The sequence below is a fragment of the Ambystoma mexicanum genome, chromosome 2q (genome assembly GCF_040938575.1).
Source record: "Ambystoma mexicanum isolate Mex_15411 chromosome 2q, UKY_AmexF1_1, whole genome shotgun sequence".
NCBI classification, from domain to species: domain Eukaryota; kingdom Metazoa; phylum Chordata; class Amphibia; order Caudata; family Ambystomatidae; genus Ambystoma; species Ambystoma mexicanum.
Genome location: NC_090924.1, coordinates 843,779,108 through 843,800,010, shown reverse-complemented (window position 1 = coordinate 843,800,010; position 20,903 = coordinate 843,779,108). Strand labels below are relative to the sequence as shown.

Genomic DNA, 20,903 nt, shown 5'->3' with positions numbered 1-20,903 from the left:
AATCATGAGATGTTGAGGCACGTACTGCGTTTGTTATCTGCCTATATATAATCGTGAACATTCTGTCTTAAATTTGTCAGTCACTGGGCTATAATGACTCTTTTTGGCTTTCCCACTTAAGTGTTTTATAATAAATGCATGCTTGTGTGAAACCTGTGTCGGAGTCTGCAAATATCTGATATAAAGGTGTCGTTTTCTATTGTTTCCAGATGGGCAAATCCAATCATATGGCATTGTAAATTCCCTTTGTTTAGATACTCTTACAACTAGTTGCAGAGAGGACACAGGGGCTGAAGCTGATTGCATCCCTACATCAACAAGTCAAAGGTAAACTTTGAGAACAAGCGCTTGAGATACTGTGCCTGGGTCTGAAACAAAAAATCGTGAATGTTTTTAAGACATTTTGAACTGACAAATGGGAAGAAAGATCTGTGTTAATAATGGTTTTCATTAAGTTGCCAAAGAAAAATGCCTTTGTAAGCAATACAATCTGTTTTTCCATAACCCTAGCACCTGGACTTTTTTGTGGACCCCACTTGGATATACGACAGCTGACATGTGGTTGTCCCATAGAGGACTCCACAAAGAGTGGGGGCTTCTTTGAAATCTGAACAAGTTAAGAGGTCTGGATAAAAGTTCCTCCAAATAGGGCAAAACAAGATGGGTAAGCCCCCTCGGGTGGGCCCCATAAGGATGTCGGTACAGGTAAGGCAAGTAGTGGAGTCTCATGCATCCCTCTGGGATTGTGGACAGACTGACTCTACCAGAGGACAACCGGAGTGACCCAAGCGGGTATTGGGGTGCAAGCTGGGGGCTAGCTTGATGATTCTGAAGTGGCATTCCTTAGTGATCCCTTTGAAGCAGCCTCATTCTCTATTAATATTAGGGGACAAACTCCCAAAGGGTAAGTAAGATTACTTTTTCCCCAATGAAAGCCTCCATACTCTGTATGTAGATGTTCAAAAGAACACTAGTTTAAGGGCCATTGCCTCTGGTAAAACTGTAGTAGACACTCTGGTTGGGTAAGGGTGCTTGTTAAAAGGAACCTTCACTGGCTAGTGGACACCCTCGAAAGAGTCATTGTTGTCACTACTATTCAGTTGGCTGATGAATGGCTGTCATCCATGTCAGTGCCTAAGAAAATGTCCCAAGCAAAGCCTTCCCGGGGAATAACTTGTAAGGAAAATGCTTTTTTTTTTTTTAAAAGGAACCACTCGCATTGAAACTGAACTTTGTCTCACATCCTCCCTAGGGCAAGCTCACCAAGCAGGTTAATCCCAAGCATGTAAAGCTACCCATAGCCAAGAAAAGGCAAAATGTATGCTCTCTTAAGCTATCTGTCTTTACTAGGGTGGAAGATGTAATAATTTAAGATCCTTAGAAACATTGTGTACGTTCCATCAATTAACTTTATTCCGGTTAGCACTAGGTTGCTATAAGATGACAAAGTCTAAACCACTGGTTTCCATCATCCAGACAGAAGCTCTCCAACTGACTCTCTGTGAAACCTTCACTCCAAGCATTCCTTCACTCACACCTAAACATTATCTCACGCATTACCAAGAACCTGCATTCACACCAAGCACAATACAACACATCTCCCTTCTTCCAAATTACACATCACAACCAAGCACATCACACCATCATAAAAGACACATAGCATGTTCACTCAACTGTTCTGACACATTCACAAACACACACACAGATCCAGGAGAGGGAAACATACGAGAACACTCGCACAGCGCACTTTTCTAGTGAGAGGTGCAACTCAAAGATGAGGCCCCCCGACACTCTGGCTGTTCTTCAACACATCAGCCACTCGCTCAGCGGAAGGTGTCTTGTCCGCCCCTATCTGCCCATACTCTGCTCTCACACACAAACACACATCACCTCTCACATGAATAGGAGGTCACCCTCCTTCACCCAACAGCATCTCTTCCATCCCTCATATCAATTAAGCTCTGCGCCAGAAGTACCAGTGACCACGCCTCACACCAAAGGAGAAGTCCCACTGCATACCATGCACCCACAAAATGTGTTGGTGCAGTGTCGCCAGAAAGCAATGACCAAACCTCATGTTGAAGGACGGGTCCCACTCCATAGCATGCACACAAATATGTTGCTGCGGTGTCGCCAGAAACCAGTAACAACAACTCACACAGGGGAAGTCCCACTCCGAAACAATGCATACCTCAATCAAACTAATATATGGGTGAACACCACCCACTCTACGTATAGTCACAAATGACATTTTAATATTTAGCTATGTCCCAAAAGTCCATAGCGGTGTGTCAGCTCTATACCTAAAATTCCTCAATCGGTTTAAGCTAGCACACTTTCACCACTCTCACATCTGTAGCCATTTCCCACTTGCACTATTTTATAATGAATACTTTTTCCATTGCAAAGTACCTAAAACCTAAAAGTCCTTGTTGCTGCCAAGGCAATGGTTGGGAGCTGTTGCATAACATGTCAGCTTTAGTTTGCTTGGCAGCAACAAGGACTTTTAGGTTTTAGGTACTTTGCAATGGAAAAAGTATTCATTACAAAATAGTGTGAGTGGGAAATGGCTTCAGATGCGAGAGTGGTACATTGATTTCTGCAGTTCCACGCTCGAAGACTCTTACTGAAGACGCAACATCAACAGAAAGACAGAGAATTTGGGCACTTCACTCTTACACTCCTCACTCAAGCAGATCACGTCTAAACCTCCAGGAAGAACGCAGACAATTGAGGCAATCAATCTCCGCCATACCCCACACCAGCACCACGACGTCACCATTCACCTTCTTTTCGCAGCAGGCATCAGAGCTCTCCTGGAGCAACCGCTGCAACAGCCATCGGAGCGACTCCTGCCACAACTCTCATGGGCACAAAACATCCTCTGGACCTGCTGCGCCCGCTCCTCTCACGCCGGTAAGTTGCTGAGGATGGCCAAATTCAATCCATATGTAGTGCTCCTCATCTAGCGCTACAATGACAGTAGAGCCCAGGTCGGCACAAACAACATACACTCTTGTTTCCGCTGGGCTGAAAACCCCTATTGTGTGGATGGCTCTCTGGCTACACTTCCTTCACTCTGAGGCTCTTTCATTACTGCACACTTTTTCCATTTCCCCTGGGTTTTCCGCTGTGGCGGCAGCTCCCACTATTATTCTATTAATGGGGTGCAGCTTCCCCTTTCTAAGCTATGGATCATATATGCTGGTCATACTCCAGTTCGTCATCGCTTCTTTCCCTGACCCTGGAAAGTTCCTGTTCACACTGGATCATACACTGGGATGCAGCTCCCCACTTTACTATGTTCTCTCTGTGCCAGCTTCCCCTTTCTTAGACCTGGGTGATGACTTACTTGTGGGGGCAACGGTTCCTCTCTCTCGTTCTCTGTACCCCCCACAGCAGACGGGATGCTTCAACTTTTTCCACGTAGGTTCCTTTTCTGACCTCGCAGAAAGACCAGCTTGTCAGTGTAATAATGTAAAATCCTTAGGAATAAAGTTAACTGATGGAACCTACACAATGTGTCTGTTAGCAGTAGGTTGCTATAAGATGACAGTCTGAACCACTGGCTCCCATCACCCAGACAGGAGCTCTCCAACTGACTCTCTGTGGAACCTTCACGCCAAGCATTCCTTCACTCGCACCTAAACATTCTCTCTGACACCAACATTGTCTCATGCATTACCAAGCACCTGCATTCACACCATGCACAATACAACAGAAAATATGGCTTCTGCAGGAGCTGTAGTCTCTACGGAAAATTCCTTTTGAGTTCAGGTGAGAAACTCTCCAGAGGAAGAAAAAACATTTCTACAGTACTGTAGGCCCCTTAGCCTGCAGAGGATGGACTTCATCAGCGAGAGGGATAGACAAACATTACTCAGGTCCACCCCAACATTGTCACCATCAGCCAAGGGCCCTATAGAAATGAGTCACTATCCGAGTTATTGTATTGCGTCACTAACCCAAAGGCTTCACGGCGCACACGAAAGAGAGAGAGCAGACAACATAGAAACAAATAATCCGAAATAGGCACACAAGAAAAGCCAGCATCAACCTACAAGCCAACAGGAACTCTCAGTAGATGTTACAAAGGTGGCAATGTAGGGATAAACGTCAGAAACAGTTTTAAGTGGTTACCCATGACCTACATCAAATAGGAACGTTTTTAAATGTTAGTGAGCTGCTTTTAGCCAGATGTTTGGGCATTGAATTCCATAAAGCGGGAGCCCACAGATTAAAACTGGCACCACCGATTCTCTTCAATGAGGACAAGGGTTGAACCAAAGAAATGTTACAACTGGATCGTAATAAGCATCGATTGGGTTCCTTTTTAAGCCTTGTATGATGGAGCATCGCCCCAAAGGCATTTGAACCCAATGGATAAACCCTTGTGCTGTAGCCGCTGTTGGACAGCCAGTGCCGGCTGTGTCTGACCTCAGAAAAGTGCACGTTCCGTTTGAGACCAAGCACAGCACTATTCTGGAACACCTGCAAAGATTTAAGATTGGCCTGGGACGTACCAATTAGAAGGTCGTTACAATAATCCAGCTTCCAGTTCACAATCGCTGCTGCAATCAAAGCAAGATTTTCTTTTGACAAATAAGGCCATATCGGCCAAAGAAGCTGAATATAGAAATGGCAAGAGGATTTTAGATAACTAGTCTGCTGATTGAAAGACAGTTGAGCGTCAAAAATGACAGTGTTGTAACAATTTTTCAAACTTGAATAGTATGTTGGCCAATCAAAGTTCTCATATCTTATTTCAATTTTCTTGAGCCATTGCTGAGTGCCCAAAGCAAGCAACTCAATTTTGGCATTATTAAGAGCCAAGGAATTCACAGCCATCCGGTTCTTAATTTCCGTAAAAATGTAGTTAATGTGCTCCAGGTCTTTACAATACTCGCCAGTTAGCCTAATAACAATCTGCGTGTCGTCGGCATAATTGGCAAAATATATGCCCATAGCCGACAGAAGAGCACAGAGAAGTCACGAGTAAATGTTGAAAAGTAATGGCGAGAGACACAACCCCTGGGGGACGCCATATAACAGAGTAGAGACGATGGAAAAAGCATTATCCTTGGTTACCCATATTCCGTGGACCCAGGAAAGAGTTTAAACCAGGCAGTTGCCTCCTTGGTGCATTTACAACTGAAATCAATCTGTCTGCCTAAAGTTGCTGATCAACCAGATCAAAAGCGGTGGACAGATCCAAAAGCAACAATAACGCAGTGTTGCCTTCATCCACAATGTCAGCAATATGTGATTTTAAATCCTACATTGCAGACCCGGTCCCATAATTTAGTCGAAATCCCGACTGCTGGGCAGCTAATATATCACGTTCTTCAACAAAAGTCTGATACTGACAATAAGCAATTTTATCTAAAATCTTTAGAATGAAAGGAACGTTTGTGATCAGACGGTAGTTCCCAGCCTCTGTTGGGTCTAGATTTTCCTTCTTCAGCAGAGGTGTTACCCATGCCTCCTTAATGCTTTCAGGGACATATGACTCTTGAAGACCAGGGGTAGGGGTGGGCACGTGTTAGGTCCAAGTCATTTTTAGCAATGCATGGGCACTGCAAAAGTGTTGTATCAGTAAGTGTATTAGTGTCATATGCTGATGGAGGTTTTACAGTTTTAATTTGTCTGCACAGTGTTGTAGTCTTTATACCACATTGTCAGCCGCTTGCACCCTGCACATGAGTAAGACTTTTTAAGCCCTGTGACCTAGCCATTTTGTTTTGTGGTTAAAGGCATGGTCCAGTAAAATTTTTTATTGTCCCTACGGGACGGCCATGTTTTTTTAAGCCTAAGTGGCTCGATTTTAGAAAACTTTCCTATGGACCTTACCTGAGTTTTCGTCCATTAAACGCACGTGAAAACAGGCACCAGGGAGCCGCCATTTTGTGATAATCCTATCACTTGCTGCATCGCCCTGGCTGACCTGCTTCTGCGGCACTAAATCAATTCCCCCGCCCCTGAGCCTGTCCTCAGCAGACTCGTACCGCCCATTTCCCAATGCCAAAGCACGTCTTGTGTCAACATTCGCTGCGCTTCAGCTATTGACGTGTCGCCATGGAAATGGCAGGACGCCTCTTTCCTCAATAAGTATAAACAGACTGTTTCACAACACACAGCAGCAGATTTTCGATTCCATTCCTCTCTCTGTGTTACTTAGAGTATTTTGTGACTCGTTTCTGTGCTCTGGTCAGCTACCTTTGCCGCTTGTAGCCCGTGTGAACACCTGTACCATCTTGGTAAATTATTTTACTTTGTTTACCACACAAATGGCTACAATAATGCCCTACATGTACGAGCCCGAGTATACCGAGGAGGAACTACTGGAAAGGGAAGCACGTGAAAACGATGAGAATTCGGACGGCAGTTGGCAGGACAAATCAACAGATGAAGAGCCTGGGCCTAGTCGCATGGGAGGAGGAGAACTGCTGCTGCCGAGAAAACTCGGGATGCCTGGCCTACATTTCGGAAGGCGAGCCACGACCGCAATGCATCACCGAGCTGCCAGACTTCAGGGCAGCCTGCCTCACCCGAGGCCGTGTTGAGAATAATGATGGTGCCTATGCATGAACTTCGCGCAACTGTTCGTCCTCGTAATACGAGTAACGAGTAAGTATACTCTGCTTGTCATGCCACTCCTATTTCATGTTCTTCTACTATATCCAAAATTACATCTACATATCATTGTAACGCATGTAAGTCGTTCAATAGTGTGCATTGTCTAGATAGCATTTGTCCGTGCAGAATGCCATTAGTTACAAGAATTGTCATTGACAACAAACGTTTATTAAACTTATCTTGGTCATTTAAAAACAGTTTGTTTCATTCCTTTTCACAGGTGGTACAGGCTGGTGGCCTATCGTTCCTTTACATGGTGGCTCCACGGGAGGCTTCGAAACCGCGTTGGAAGAGTGATACCCGCCTGTGCCGTTTATGCCATAAGAGAAAAGTTCCCGAGTGACAGCGGTCATTACAGGGGATTTTCTCTCGCTGTGCTGCAACCTGACCTGTATAATCTTTAAAGTCTTGTATTTTTGTGCCATGAAAATAAGATACAAAATAAAACACCACATATATTTTAACAACGGTTGTTTCGATTTTTTAAATGAATCAAGTGTGTCTCCATTCAAGGATGGACGTCAGACATCTGTGCTCCGAATTGGGTGAAGGTCTGGTCGCTGTGAAGCAGGGTGGTCACTATCTATCTAAGCTAACATAACATATTCTCGATAATGCATGCACTAAATAACACTTGTTCAAAGTCTTTCAGTAGGTTATGTCTCTATAAAAGTCACACATATCTATACTAACAATTACCATTGGATTATACAGGCCTTAGGTTAAGGGTCTTGACCACTATAATACACCGGTTGAAGTGTGGGTCTGTGCTCACAAGAATCTCCGGTATGTGGCATTTGTTATTGATAAGCAACGAAATACTATCAAAGGCAGTTCGCACCCGTGGATGAGCGCTGGCATGTGGGGCTGTCTGGGGCGCGAACGGCCAAGGTGCCAAACAACATGTACACTTCAAAAGGTATCCCACGCCAAGGGGCCATCGGTCACATGTCCTCCTCAGACCCGTGTCTCCAGCCAGGCCTCCCCTTGAAGCAGGCCACCCTCCTGCAATCCACATAAGTGTGTCTCCATTCAGCAGTCTTCCTGTGCCTTATCTGCACGCCCCAGGCTCCTCCATCCCACCCACCCTCTATCAAAGGCGGTTCGCGCCAGTGGATGCGCGCTGTCAGGGGCGCGAAAGGCCAAGGTGCCAAACTACATGTACATTTCAAAAGGTATCCCACGCGAAGGGGCCATCGGTCACATGTCCTCCTCAGACCCCGTGTCTCCAGCCAGGCCTCCCCTTGAAGCAGGCCGCCCCCCTAATACCACGACATACATATGTCATTCATTCACAAACACACCCCTGTTTCTAATACTTTATAAACCACTTGATATGTCTCATGAGAACATCTTTGTGCTTTGCAAGTCAACGCCTGAACGTGCTACCTGGCAACCACTGAGATCTACGCTAATCTACTCGTCGTCGTGCTATCCGTGAACTTCTGTGACCGCTTAGAGCAAACCCATCAGTGTGCTACCTGTGGCCACCCACCTATTCTCCTGCAACATACTGCTCTGCTTGCTGAATCCAACTGTTTGTTGGTCAAGGTAAGGCCATGTATCCTAGTCATATTTTGCAGATTTTTAAATTTCTATCTATTTGCGAGTAGAGTACACAGTAGTGCTATGTTCATTGGTCTCTTGACTTGAGTTTCCATTGCTATGCTATCAATAGATCTATTTATTTTCATCTGTGTCTATTGTCAGCGAATTGCATCCTTCGGGGTTACAGTCTATAATGTAAGCATGTTTCCTTCTCGTGCAAGACAGAACATCCAAGGGACGAGTCACATGTTCTGATTTTAGTCGCATCATTTAAAAATGTCTGCAACTTATGCAAATACTAAGCCGCACATAATGAACTGGTATAGTTTCTGCGACCAAAAAAAAACGTGCATTGATCATTGTATGATTCATTTACTTTTGTATCAAATCTTTATTCTTGAAGATTGTATAATAATGTCGATATTTACTTTTCAGATTTATCAAAAATGCCTGCCTGTTCGATTAGTGGTTGCCCTTCGAAGACCCAATGCGAAATCTGAAGGCACTACAATGCATGTACTCCCTAAACTGTTGATCGAATAAGAGAATGGGTCAGACATCCACTGGATGAGCTGGAAAGTAGAGTCCACCAAGTCTTACAGGACAAGAGGGGTGATCGATACCGCATCTGCAGCCGGCACTTTTCCTTGGACATGTACACAACATCTTGGGTAACAAAGAAGAATAAACGGCGAACAACACGGAAATTGCTCGAAAACGCTATTCCCACTCTATTCGTCCACATTCCAACACCGGTGAGTCAAGTGTCCGGATTTAGCTTTAGGCCTTGCGGTAGTGTGTAGGTAGCCGAATGGATTAATTGATATTGTAGGTGTTCTATCCCTTGTAATAATTTCGATATTGATATGAGTGTATAGTTTTTTGAATAATGACATTTATCAATATATTCTTTTTCGATTTCATAACCCACAAACGCAATGTATACATATGGGAACAGGGAACTGTGCGGTATTGAGCATTTTTCAAGTATTCTGTCGCCTTACATGGCTATTTTTAATATTGGCATTTCATTATCAATCATTAATTTACCTTTACAACTTCTTGACTATCCCTTGAATCTGAAGCAAGAACATTCTACATCCTTGACGTGGTCGCAGTTATCAACCACTTCTAGCGCGTATCAGGTAATCTTACTAGGCTAATCCGCTACAGACTTGTTTTATGCATGTTAAGTAATAGTTTTATTCTATCGTGTAATTATTTTACCGAATGTTTGGTTAGTGCTTTCCAATTGATATACGCCTTAGTTATCGCTCACTGGTGTTTGTTTTCAGTTAGAATTAGTGTTATCCATACTAATGCAAGTACTGTCTTTCAGGGAGATGCTGAAGCGTCCGCCACATCTACAACATTTCTAGATGTTCTTCACCAGCAGGAGGTATGGATACTGACAGCTCCATCGAGCGTCATCATCAGAGCTGGAATTCTTGTTGTTTGATTGTTCTACACAATGTTTCATTCGTGGTTAGCCGTAGATATGTACCTGTGCTGTCGACCCCAGGTGTGTGTTATGTTTTCACTATTGTAATCCTCACTAATGCAAGTACTATGTTTCAGGAAGTTGGAGCGTCAACCCCTGCAGTTGATGCAGAGCCTGACATTCAAGTAATTCCAGTGGAAGTGGAAGCGGGAACATGTGTATACGAATCGGCGCAACAGCTTTCGGAAGTGCGCACTGCATTTGCAACATCCATAGATATTCTTCAGCAGCACGAGGTATGGCTACTGACAGCTCCATCATGCGTGATCATATAACGTGATTCCATTTGCTATACTTTCTTCCCTATTAACGCAAGTACTGTGTTTCAGGGAAACGACGGAGCTTCCACTACAATCACAACATCCCATTTTGATGATGCAGATGTAAAGGAATCGGAGAAATAAGTCGATGAAATCTGCATACTTATATTTTCCTTGATTGTTTTAGACAATGCATCATTTGGGGTTATCTCGTTATATGTATCTGTGCCGTCGACCCCAAGTGTGTGCTATGTTTCCAATATTGAAAACCATACTAATGCGTACTGTGTTTCAGGGAGATGCTGATGCCTCCTCTCCAATACAACCATTCATGGCAGTCCATGCAGAGCCAGAGGTATGGATACTGACAGCTCCATCGAAATAGATCATCACTGTTCGAATACTTGTCGTTTGATTGTTGCACACAATGTTTAAATTTTGTTTGGCTATTGAGATGTACCTGTGTGTTTGTCCTCACGTGTGTTTTATGCTAACAATATTTTGATACATAGTAATGAAAGTACTATGTTTCGGGGAGACGATGGAGCCTCATTCCGTGCTGTCTATGCAGATACAGAAAAAATAGTCGTTGCAGCGCAAGAGGAAGGGAGGACATGCGGAAACGAATCGGAGCTACAGCGTGCAGATGTTGAAGGTCGAGTCAAAAAAGTTGCAAAGAAAAAAAAACAAAAAAAGGTTAGTTACAAACAGTTCATAACTTTAAAAACATGTTTGTGCTGGGGACTATTTTATGTTTTTTTCAAGTCAATTGGACTACACTTTATCTTGTGTTTAAACTGAACATCCCTTTTCCAATCTCTCCTCCAGTTACCCGTGGGTGTCAGAACTATACATACACAGACAGTGAAGCGAATGAGAGATGTTGCTTGCCAGACCATGTACACTATGGAGGAATTATTAATTGAGGCGAGGCGTGTTCAGGCTCGAGATGCTCATGTCCAATGGCCAGAACATGAATTAACTGTGTTTGGAGAATACAGCAAAGTTGCATTGCACCATTGCTACAGTGGGACCGCACCACCACAAGAAGATGATATTGAATGTATTGAAGATAGCTCTGAAGTAGTTGCAGATCAATTCACACAATCTACACCCGCCAAAAAATTGCCACCCAAAAACCTGTCGACATTGTTGTGTTCTCCCATCAATGTTGAAGTAATAGATGTCGAAATGACAGAGAATGAACCAGCCGCAGCATCCATAGACGCATCAGAACTTGATATCAGCGATATTACTTTCCAATGTGTTGAAATCTCCACGTCACAGGCCGAAACAACGTTGACGCAGGATGACAGTCTAATGAAAGAGAGTTAATACATTGTATTCGACAGTTGTTTGATGGAAATTATAAGTATGCTGAAATGTGTGCATTCCGTTAGAGGGAAAGTATGTGGGAAGCCATTGATTAATGTGACTCGTCAAATAAAAGGCAGTAACGTCAAAATAAATGCCGCCTGTAGATTAAATCATAGGTTCTCATGGTCTGCACAAACGATGCTGGGGAAAATGCCAGCAGGCAATCTACTGTGTGCAGCTGCATCACTTTTTAGAGGCTCCAGTTTTAGAAAGTTAGAGGCTTTCTTTCAGTTTGTGGGACTCCATTCCATTTCATTTCTAAATCGCTGTACTACATATACCAACGTGATTATCTGTTTCCGGCCATTAGTGATGCTTGCAAAATTGAACAATTGTCTCTAGTAAGTACATTCGAAGGGAAACGTTTCAGGCTAGCCGGCGATGGACAGTGCGACAGCCCTGGATTTTCTGCCAAGTATTGCACCTACCACTTTCAGGACATGGATAGTAAGAAAATTGTGATTTCGGTGGTCGTGCAGGTAACACAATGTACATCCTCAGTGGCCATGGAGAAGCTAGGATTTATAAAATCAGTGGAATATCTACAATCAAGGGGAATGCACATCCACCTCATAGCCACGGACAGACACGTTTCAATTGCCAAGACAATGAGAGAGCAGTTCCCACATATTAATCATCAATTTGACGTATGGCATATTGCTAAATCAATCAGTAAGAAAATCTCGGCTGCAGGAAAAAAAAAAAGGTTTTGAAAGTATTTTGCAGTGGTCCCATTCTATCACCAACCATCTTTGGTGGAGCTCAAAAACTTGTGAAGGGTCAGTGGAAATACTACTTGAAAAATGGCGGTCACTGATGCACCACTGTACTAACGTTCACCGCTGGACAGAAAACCAACATTTCCACCAATGTAAACATGGCCCTTTGTGCCCAGAGGAGGCACGGAAGAAGAAGTGGTTGATTCCATCTTCACCGACACACAAAGCCATTGAGAAGATTGTTTTCGACAAAACTATCAAGAGATTTGAGAGGACTGACATAATTCTGTCACACAGGAGATTTGGAGGTGTTCCACAATATGTGCCTAAAGTACAGGCCAAAGCGCTTGCATTTTAGCTTTCGGGGCATGAAACATCGCACTCTACTAGCGGTCTTGGCCCATAACAGCAATGTCGGACGTGAACAATCTAGGACTAGGGGTAAAGTAAGGATGCCTCGCTACACTAAGGTGTTTTCAAAACGAAGTAAGCAATGGGTGATCAAACCAGTCTACGATGAAATGCAGTTCGACTTTGTGAAAGGCCTTATTGTTGCTGTGTTAGAGAAGCACAGATATGGAATTTTGGACGTTTCTGTGCAGAGCAGTGATCCATTGCCACCGAACATTGCAACTGTGCCATGTCCACCCGAAGCACAGCTGGTTGTGAAGTACAAATCCCGGTTTAAATAATTGCAGTACAATTGTCTTTTTGTAAATAAATGTTATTGTACAGTGTACCTGTAACCCTAACCCCTACCTTCACCATCATGGGTGGCGAACAAGCTGGGTGTCATCTTTGAATTCTCTCTATTCACCTCATATATGTGTATGTATATATTTTTCTCATGTCTCATCTCATGTAAATGTAAATGCTGCACCCTGTTAACGGAGGGGAGGCTTGCGTATTGCAAATAATAAAACAAACAAACAATAAATCTCACTTTTAACTCAACTCCTGTGGTACTTTATACTTTCCCTGACCTTCCGACAAAAATTAAATGTCTCCATAGTTATGATTTTTTGGGGCTGCAAAGCTCGCAGACAACGGGGACAAAATTGGGGGCCTTAGAACGCGCCAAGCGGGCCGTGGCATTTGGGAGAGAAGCCAGTTCGCATTTGCACATTGAGGCGCACTACATAGAGGGATTCTAAACTTCAAGTTCTCACAGATGCCTTTACTACGTGATGTTGCAAATAAAGAATGCGAAGGACAGCGGCTTTGATTTTCAGCTCACGCCCAGAAGAGGCCCACAAGTCGCACTGGAAGTATAAGGGTCTATTGTTTTTTGACCTTGAGACAGGGACCATGCCAAAAGAACTACATTTGAAGGGGGTGCGCAATAACGTAAGAGACGATAAGGCAGAAAATTCAGAAACTAGACTGAGTTTCATTTTAGTTCAGTATACGAAAAATCGTTGTCAAGAGCACAGTCCGTTTTACAGAGTGCATTACGAAGAGACACAATGGAAATTTCAAATATAATGTGGGTAAATCTTTAGACGCTTTTATACCGGAATGAAGAATTAATGAATGGATGCATGAATAAATGAATGAATGAAGAGCTAGGAAAAGCAAGGAAAACGTGTTCGTAGTGGGCACATGGGCATGCAGGTCCACTGGTCTCACCGATCTTGGTCCTTGGCCCAGCCACTTTTCTCTGCACTGCCTACGGGACTGTCTCTGTATCCTTCAGCCCCTTCTCCCGGCATTTACCTTGCACTTGCCACCAGCTGGCCCTATTATTTATCTTGTATTCGACTAACCATGTACAGCACTTTTACACCCCTCCCCCCTTCCCCATGCGCAATCTGAAAGACACCTGGCCTAGTAGGATCGTTGTCTGTCTGCCCTTGTTCCCCCCCTGCCTTTTTGCGCCTTGAAACACTTGTGTATAGGCGCATTACAAATGCCATATCATATATCATATCATTCCAGATGCATGTAGACTAACTGTCGTTTATCATTGTGTGTTGGCCTCGATTTATTTCGTTACTTTTCGCATTGATTTTAGAGCCGAACATACTCCATTGAACTATCCTTGCAAGCAAATAGTTTCTGATCGGCCGTAATGAATAAAATGAGTAATATTAATGAAGATCGGCTGGCGAGACTAATTATAATTTTTTTGTTTTCATAAAAGGTATTTGCTCCCCTTCTGCTACTGTCATCAGTTTGAGACACCGGCAGACGTTTTTTTCGTGAGACACCTGCAGCTTCGTGTGAACAACTGGAGCACACTGACAATTTTATGGGACGATCGCCAAGGGCCCACATTCCCTTACGGTGTACTAGTGGCTAGAAGCAACATATCAACCTTTACGATGGACTAGTGCCTAGTTGATGGAACAGCCTTTTGGTTCACCGTGCTTCCAAAGTGCTTCTTTTAACGAAAAGCAACACCCTGTGTACCATTGCGGATACAGATAAAAGAAAATAAATGGCTTTCGGAGTTCATATGGCAATTGCTGAATATTCTCTAAACATTTAATGTCAAATAAATGTACTTTACCAAATGTACCGTGTTGCTGTTTGATTTTAAAGTACAGTTTCATATTCCGAATTGTGGCGCGCTGTGTTGTGAGATGGTCTGTGTTGGTTTCCGGGTTCTGTGTGAAGTCGCGTAGAAGACAACTGGGCGCGTTTGCCTACGCAGCATGTAACGTCACAGAGAGAGGCGGGGAATATGAATGTTTTGATAATGTCAGGCTCATGGGGCGGGGGAATTGATTTAGTGCCGCACAAGCAGGTCAGCCAGGGCGATGCAGCAAGTGATGGGATTATCACAAAATGGCGGCTCCCTGGTGCCTGTTTTCGTGTGCGTTTAGGACGAAAACTCGGGTAAGGTCCATAGGAAAGTTTTCTAAAATCGAGCCACTTAGGCTTAAAAAAAACATGGCCGACCCGTAGGGACAATAACATTTTTTTACTGGACTATGCCTTTAAGTGATCCTTGAGTCTGTCACTTTAATGAACATCCATTTTGTTAGGGAGAATTCTTCGAAATGTGCTAATTCCTCTCTACCGTAGATACCCCAAGCAACGTTGCTGGATTTTGAGGACTTGAATTTTTAAGCTGGCGAGAGCAAGACCCTTTCCCCCCCCCACTCATGTATTTGAATGTGATTTTTGAACACTGCGTTTCTTTTGGTTGTGGAGTCTGACAAACTCCATAGGCATCATCTTTTACATTGCGTCACACAGCACCTTCAGTGCAGTGGCACAGGGAAGTCTTCCAGATTTCTCAAATGTTTAAATACCTTCTCTTGGATAAACTACTGTTTCCATGAGCAGTGAAGGGAAATTGACTTTACTTCCATTTGTAACTTTTTAGACCCATCACATACTATTTTACAATTGGATGCCAGAGGGGTTACTTAGTATCCCCTTTGTCTAGCTTCTCAAGTAACATTTGTATGTTACCCTTTCCTCGATGAATGGCTGGTGGCAGTTGTTTACTTTAACTATTGTGGTGTGCTTTTACTGCGGGCTGCGTTCGCAGCTGCAGTAAAGCACCTAAGGGTCCCATTTTTGTCAAAATGGCCCTAGTCTTTTTTCACCATTTCTTTGTGGAAAGTTCCTTCTTGAGATTTACTCTGCACGCCAAACCAGGTTTGGCCCCTTTGTCCGTTTTGTCTTTAGCAGGATTCACAAGTGAAGCCCACCTCTGGCTCCAGGGTATCTGGCGGGGGCAGGAAGTGAGGGAGGTGCTGAAACTCCCTGTGCTTAGTCTCCTAGGGGACAGGAATGCACTCTTAGATGATTGGCCGGCTGGCTGTCCGGCAAGGACTTCCACCCTGCTGGGTGACTGACAGCTAGGATGGAATGAATGGGAGAAACCTGCATAAAAGGTGAGGCTTTTTGGCTTGGAAGGCAGAGTCGACCACTGGAAGAAGGAATCCGAAGAACTTGGAAGAAATGCCTGCTGTAACTCCTGGACCGTTGGTTTGCCTGGTGAAGCCCTGCTGCTGTGCTGAAGCTCCAAACTTGTTTCCACTAGAGAAGCCCTGCAAGGACGACTTCTCCCCTTGAGTTGGCGGGACCAATCAACTCCAAAGTAAGCCACCTGGATATCCTCTCGAAGTTGGTTGAATCAAAGTAGGCCCTTTGCTGGAACCGAAGAGCCAGGGAAAAGGAATACCAGATCGTGCGCGTTGCCTTTAAGCTGGCCAAGAGCTCCAGAAGTTCGTCCGGACTCCCAGGAAGCAGGACTGACCGAGCCTGAGCCACCTCAACAGAGTGCTGGACACCAGATGCAAAGAAAGCCCATCTCGACAGCCAGGAACTGCAGTGTTGCGATTTGCGGTAGACGCGAGGATCTGAAACACCGAAGTGCCACTTGTTTGAAGATTGCCGGTTGCAGTCAGTGACCGTCCCATGGCAGTGCAGGAGTCCCAAGAAGTCCCCCCTCTTGTCCCCATGACTGAGGCCCACGACCACCAGGATCTGCAGAGCTGCACAGGAACAGAAGCCATCTGCTGCACTTTTCTTCAACCTAAAGGTACTGTACAGTCTAAGATAACTTATCTCTTGTGGTATAACCTCACTTGTCCTCGTTGGAGACTTGTCTTAGCTGCCTCTGTAGAGTTGCTAACAGCTTCTTTACCTCACAAGCCTAATCAGCTTGCGGGCCTACTTTGATTCCTAATATTCTACAAAGACTTCTAAAACATTGTGCAAGACTTTTACTTGCCTTCAAGAAGTGCTTCAGTTTACCTTGACTTTTGCTAACTTAACATTGGCTGGCCTGGCTCCCCGAATGACTCTTCTCTCCTCTGCTTATGTGTTTTCCTTCCCTCTAGGAAAAAGTTGACTGACTTTGCATTGGGGGTTTTTGAAAGTACTTACCTAATTAAGAATAATTGTGTCAACACGGGTCTTATTCTGAAATCTCTTTTCTTTGACACTCCTCTCAATATTCTAAATGCAACAGTGATATATTAATGTCCCCAGTACCCTATCTATTGAAGTCACCTGAGGGTGTAGGTAGTGTCTGTGAGCAATCCCAAATGGGTACTTGCTGATTTGTATTTTGAAGTATATTTGTGTATTGCTTTATATTGCCCCCTACTGAAGAAGGCTTATTCTAATTGACTGTTAAATTAATAATTGTTTAAGCAAGAAACCTTATGTGTAAAGTTTTTTTGAATACTTGTCACTGTGACACTCTGTGTAACTCTCCTGCAGCTCACACTGCCCTCTCTTGAGATAAGCCTGGCTGCTCAATCACGCTACCAACGTGTGTAGTACCGACTTGTACCAAAGGTTGGGTTCCTATTGCCAGGAGCTCAGGGTTGTTGTAGTGCACCCAAAGGGTACTGCATACAATCTTGCGTAACACATTTATTCAGATTCTACAGCAATATCATTCAAGAAGCTAAAGTAGACGCTCATTGCCTGAAGATCTAGGCTGTAGGCATGTGCAGCTTATATTCTTCCATTTAGATATTGGTTAATATTTACCCATCACAGTTGATTCTACACTTAGCAATTCTGGAGTTGATCCGAGAAATGTAATGTATTCTTTAACAACAAAAAGCCTTCACACTTCAAGAGGTATTCTTGAGCACATAGAGTCCATCACACAGTAACACAATACAATTAGAATTACTTACCTTTGTTAAAACTGCCTTCAAGTAAATACTGAATTCTCCTTTATACACTTTGAATTTACCCTCTACATTTCTAGTACTCTGGATCCCATATCCACTTTGGATGGATCAACATGCACCCAAACTATCACAATCATGCATCTACCTTTAACCGGTCTCTGATGTGCCAAACTCCTTGTGTTTTTTCCCTCATTCACCTACCCAAAGACCAATGTCTCTTTTCCTATGCAGACAATGGTCTGGATACCTGTGGTGGGGGCACAATACACCAACCGTTACACAAGTCATGGCAGTCAGACCACTAAATGAGGTGATTTAGCACACTATAAAAAAGGTAATATATCCACAATCTTTCTGATTAAATTATTACCAACCACCATGTCGAATGAACTTGCCTACTAAGTGTATTCTGTATTCTGCCAGTGACCATACTGCAGCTATGGATTTCTACATTAATAATACACCATCGTTCCATTCAGCTTTTTAAACACAACTTTTTTGGTATTCAAGGGCAAGAGTTCATTTCCCTGTGGCAATGAAGGAAAATAAATCCATGACAAATCCAAAATATGAACTTTTTATTCTGATTTTACATAACAAATGTCATGTTCAGCAGTTAGTCTAGAAAAATACATTAAAAAAAAGTCAGCAAACCATGCGCCCTGTAACAAAATCTTCCAAACCAGTTTATTTTACAAATCAGTTTACACTATTAATGTAAAGAAATTCTCCAACCATTCCGCTTCTCTCCTCTTTAAAATATTCATCAGTTCACACACCATTCTTCTTCCATTACTTACAAATGGCGGAATTTGTAATACAACACACCCTTTTTTATGGATTCTTTTTTACTAACATACTTTGTACATATTCAATAACTTCAAAGGCTTTCATAGTGTTTTAAGCATTTACTACTAGCCTAAAAATTATTTTCCAGTACCATTTGCCGTACACACATGAGTTTGCTTGCAAATGAAATAATTAAAAACAAAAGTGCACAGTTAGCCCCCACCCGCCCCCCAAAAAAAAAAAATGATCTGTGAAATTCCAACAGATAACACATGGGTTAGCTGTAGTTAGTATATCCAGGATTAGAAATGAAACTAGTAGGTACCTTGAGACTATACAACATACTATATACAACGGACAGGGACCATTGGGCCTCCTGGCTTGTATTTACATTAACACAATGATTTACAATCACAGGATAATACCGAGGGCACAATACAATATTAGATCATATTGTCAGCAAGTAGTGCATATAGCTGCGATTTGGTAAAATACAGCTGGTACTTTGATATATCATTAATTACTGACTGTATACTTAATAAAAACTCCAGTTTGTCACACAGCAAATCTCATCGCATGGAAACACTTGTGATTTCAGTGTTTGAAAATAATACTAACAAGTTGCACATATGTACATCTAAAAATACCACAAATGGAGCCTCTGCATTTAGGTAAAAGCAGCAAAACCTCAATAAGAATCAGGATTATTGTAAACCAAAAGCCTTACTGCTAGAACTGAGAACTGTCACTACATGCAGGAAAACTGCACAAATAATGCCAACAGGTGTAAGTCTGTTTCACGCCATGACAATTTCTCCAAGAAATGCCCCCAAAAAGATTTCCAAGAGTGCATCCTACGGTAAAGCAGACATAACTTCAAAAAATAAAAGCAAAAAGGTATTATTCACAGCATGAGGTTAATCAATAGTTTGATTTTTCTCATCAAGAGATCCAGTGTAAATACCAGGATTGCAGCTTGGCTGCATAAAATTCAGTCCATTGCAAGTTTTGAAATATTCGCAACACATGATCAAGAAAAATAACTTGCAAATATAGTTAAGAAATCAAAAGGTTCAAATACCTCTGCATCTTCTGCCCCCTCCCCTGCCCCAAAAGTGCAAAATAATTGATCTGCTGATTGGTCCACAATTGAAATTAGCTCTATGCAGAATTAATTGCTGTCTCATGGTCTGTTCTTGAGGACGTCATGCTGGGAATTTCAGCATCCAAAAATAGTTTTGAATTCCAGCAGAATAAGTTCCACGATCTGATTCTGGTAAACCGTGTGGATTGCAATGTTACCAGTCTCATGTTCTGGCTTCAATAGAGTCGGACCAAATACTATAGCGAGGCTTTGATAGTTCATCCGATTCTTTTCACCAGTTTCAACAACTCTACAGGGGTGAGAATAAAGAACACTTAGTTCTTATTAAGCGAGAAAACATTACAAAGGCAAACATTCAATGTTCTTGCATTACAAAAGAATGCTAGAGATTTCTCCAAGTCACTTCAGATCACCCAATTCACGTGAAAAACAGCATAGATTAGGAGCTGAAGAAAAGGAGATAATTACATTGAGAATAACTTTTCTTTAAAGGAACACACAAGGCTACTTATCACATCATACTGAATAAAGAATTCAAGTGTTTGAAATACTTGACCATTCACTACCTCACTTTGCTCATATAGCTCAGATGAGCAGAACTTTAAAATGCTTTTGGATATCAGCATGGGTTTAGTTAGTTTGTTAGGTTAGAACTCCTTTATACTGTGCCAAATCACCACCGTAGCGGCCTCAAAATGCTATGGTATACGTATTTATATTTATTGACTTATTGTGCGCTTTTGTCAATGGCGGTCAAATTCAGATAAAGGAGTAAAGTAGAGGAGAGAAATTAAGATTTAGAGGTGAGATGAGGAAAGGCGAAGGACATGGAGATGAGGTGGAGGAGGAGGCGCGGATGGGTAGTGGCAACGGGTGCCAATGCTTTGGGGTCAGTAGAGTGAAGTATCAGACAAACGAAATGGCACATGCTAGGTGTATATATGGAGAGAAGGATGAAATTGAGAGCAGAGGAATCGAGGGGGAGAATAGAAAGACCATAGAAGACAGGTAAGGGGGAGCAAGACCATGTTGGCATTTGTAGACAGTGGAGGAAGCAGGAATCAAAGGGGGGAATCAAAGCTGAGATCGGAGATATGGAGGACCGGGGAGGGAGATGAAAAGGAAGGTGTGTAGAAGAGTTGCAGACAGAACACAGAGGTGAAAGGAAGTAAGATCAAGTAGAATGGCAGAGCAATAGTTGAGATGGGAGGAAAATACGGGAAAAGATGATAAGTTTAGCAGGAAAGATAAGGGCAGGCACAACATAAGTTGCAGAAATGTAAGCAGCATGCTCATGCAGTGGAGGAGAAATGAGAGCAAATAATCAAAACACCAAAATTGCGGGCAGATGAGGAA

The 20,903-nt window shown here is 43.0% G+C and overlaps 1 protein-coding gene across 11 annotated transcripts in view; it reads right to left on the bottom strand.

Annotated features, from left to right (window-relative positions):
• Positions 1-18,214: 18,214 nt before the first annotated feature.
• ARHGAP12 (Rho GTPase activating protein 12) overlaps positions 18,215-20,903 on the bottom strand; it is a 697,283-nt gene continuing 694,594 nt past the window's right edge. For all 11 annotated transcript variants that reach the window (XM_069648062.1, XM_069648064.1, XM_069648067.1 and 8 more), the window contains one exon: positions 18,215-19,836. In XM_069648062.1, the coding sequence (XP_069504163.1) occupies positions 19,662-19,836 (175 nt within the window). In that variant the 3' untranslated portion in view covers positions 18,215-19,661. The remainder of the gene's footprint in view (positions 19,837-20,903) is intronic.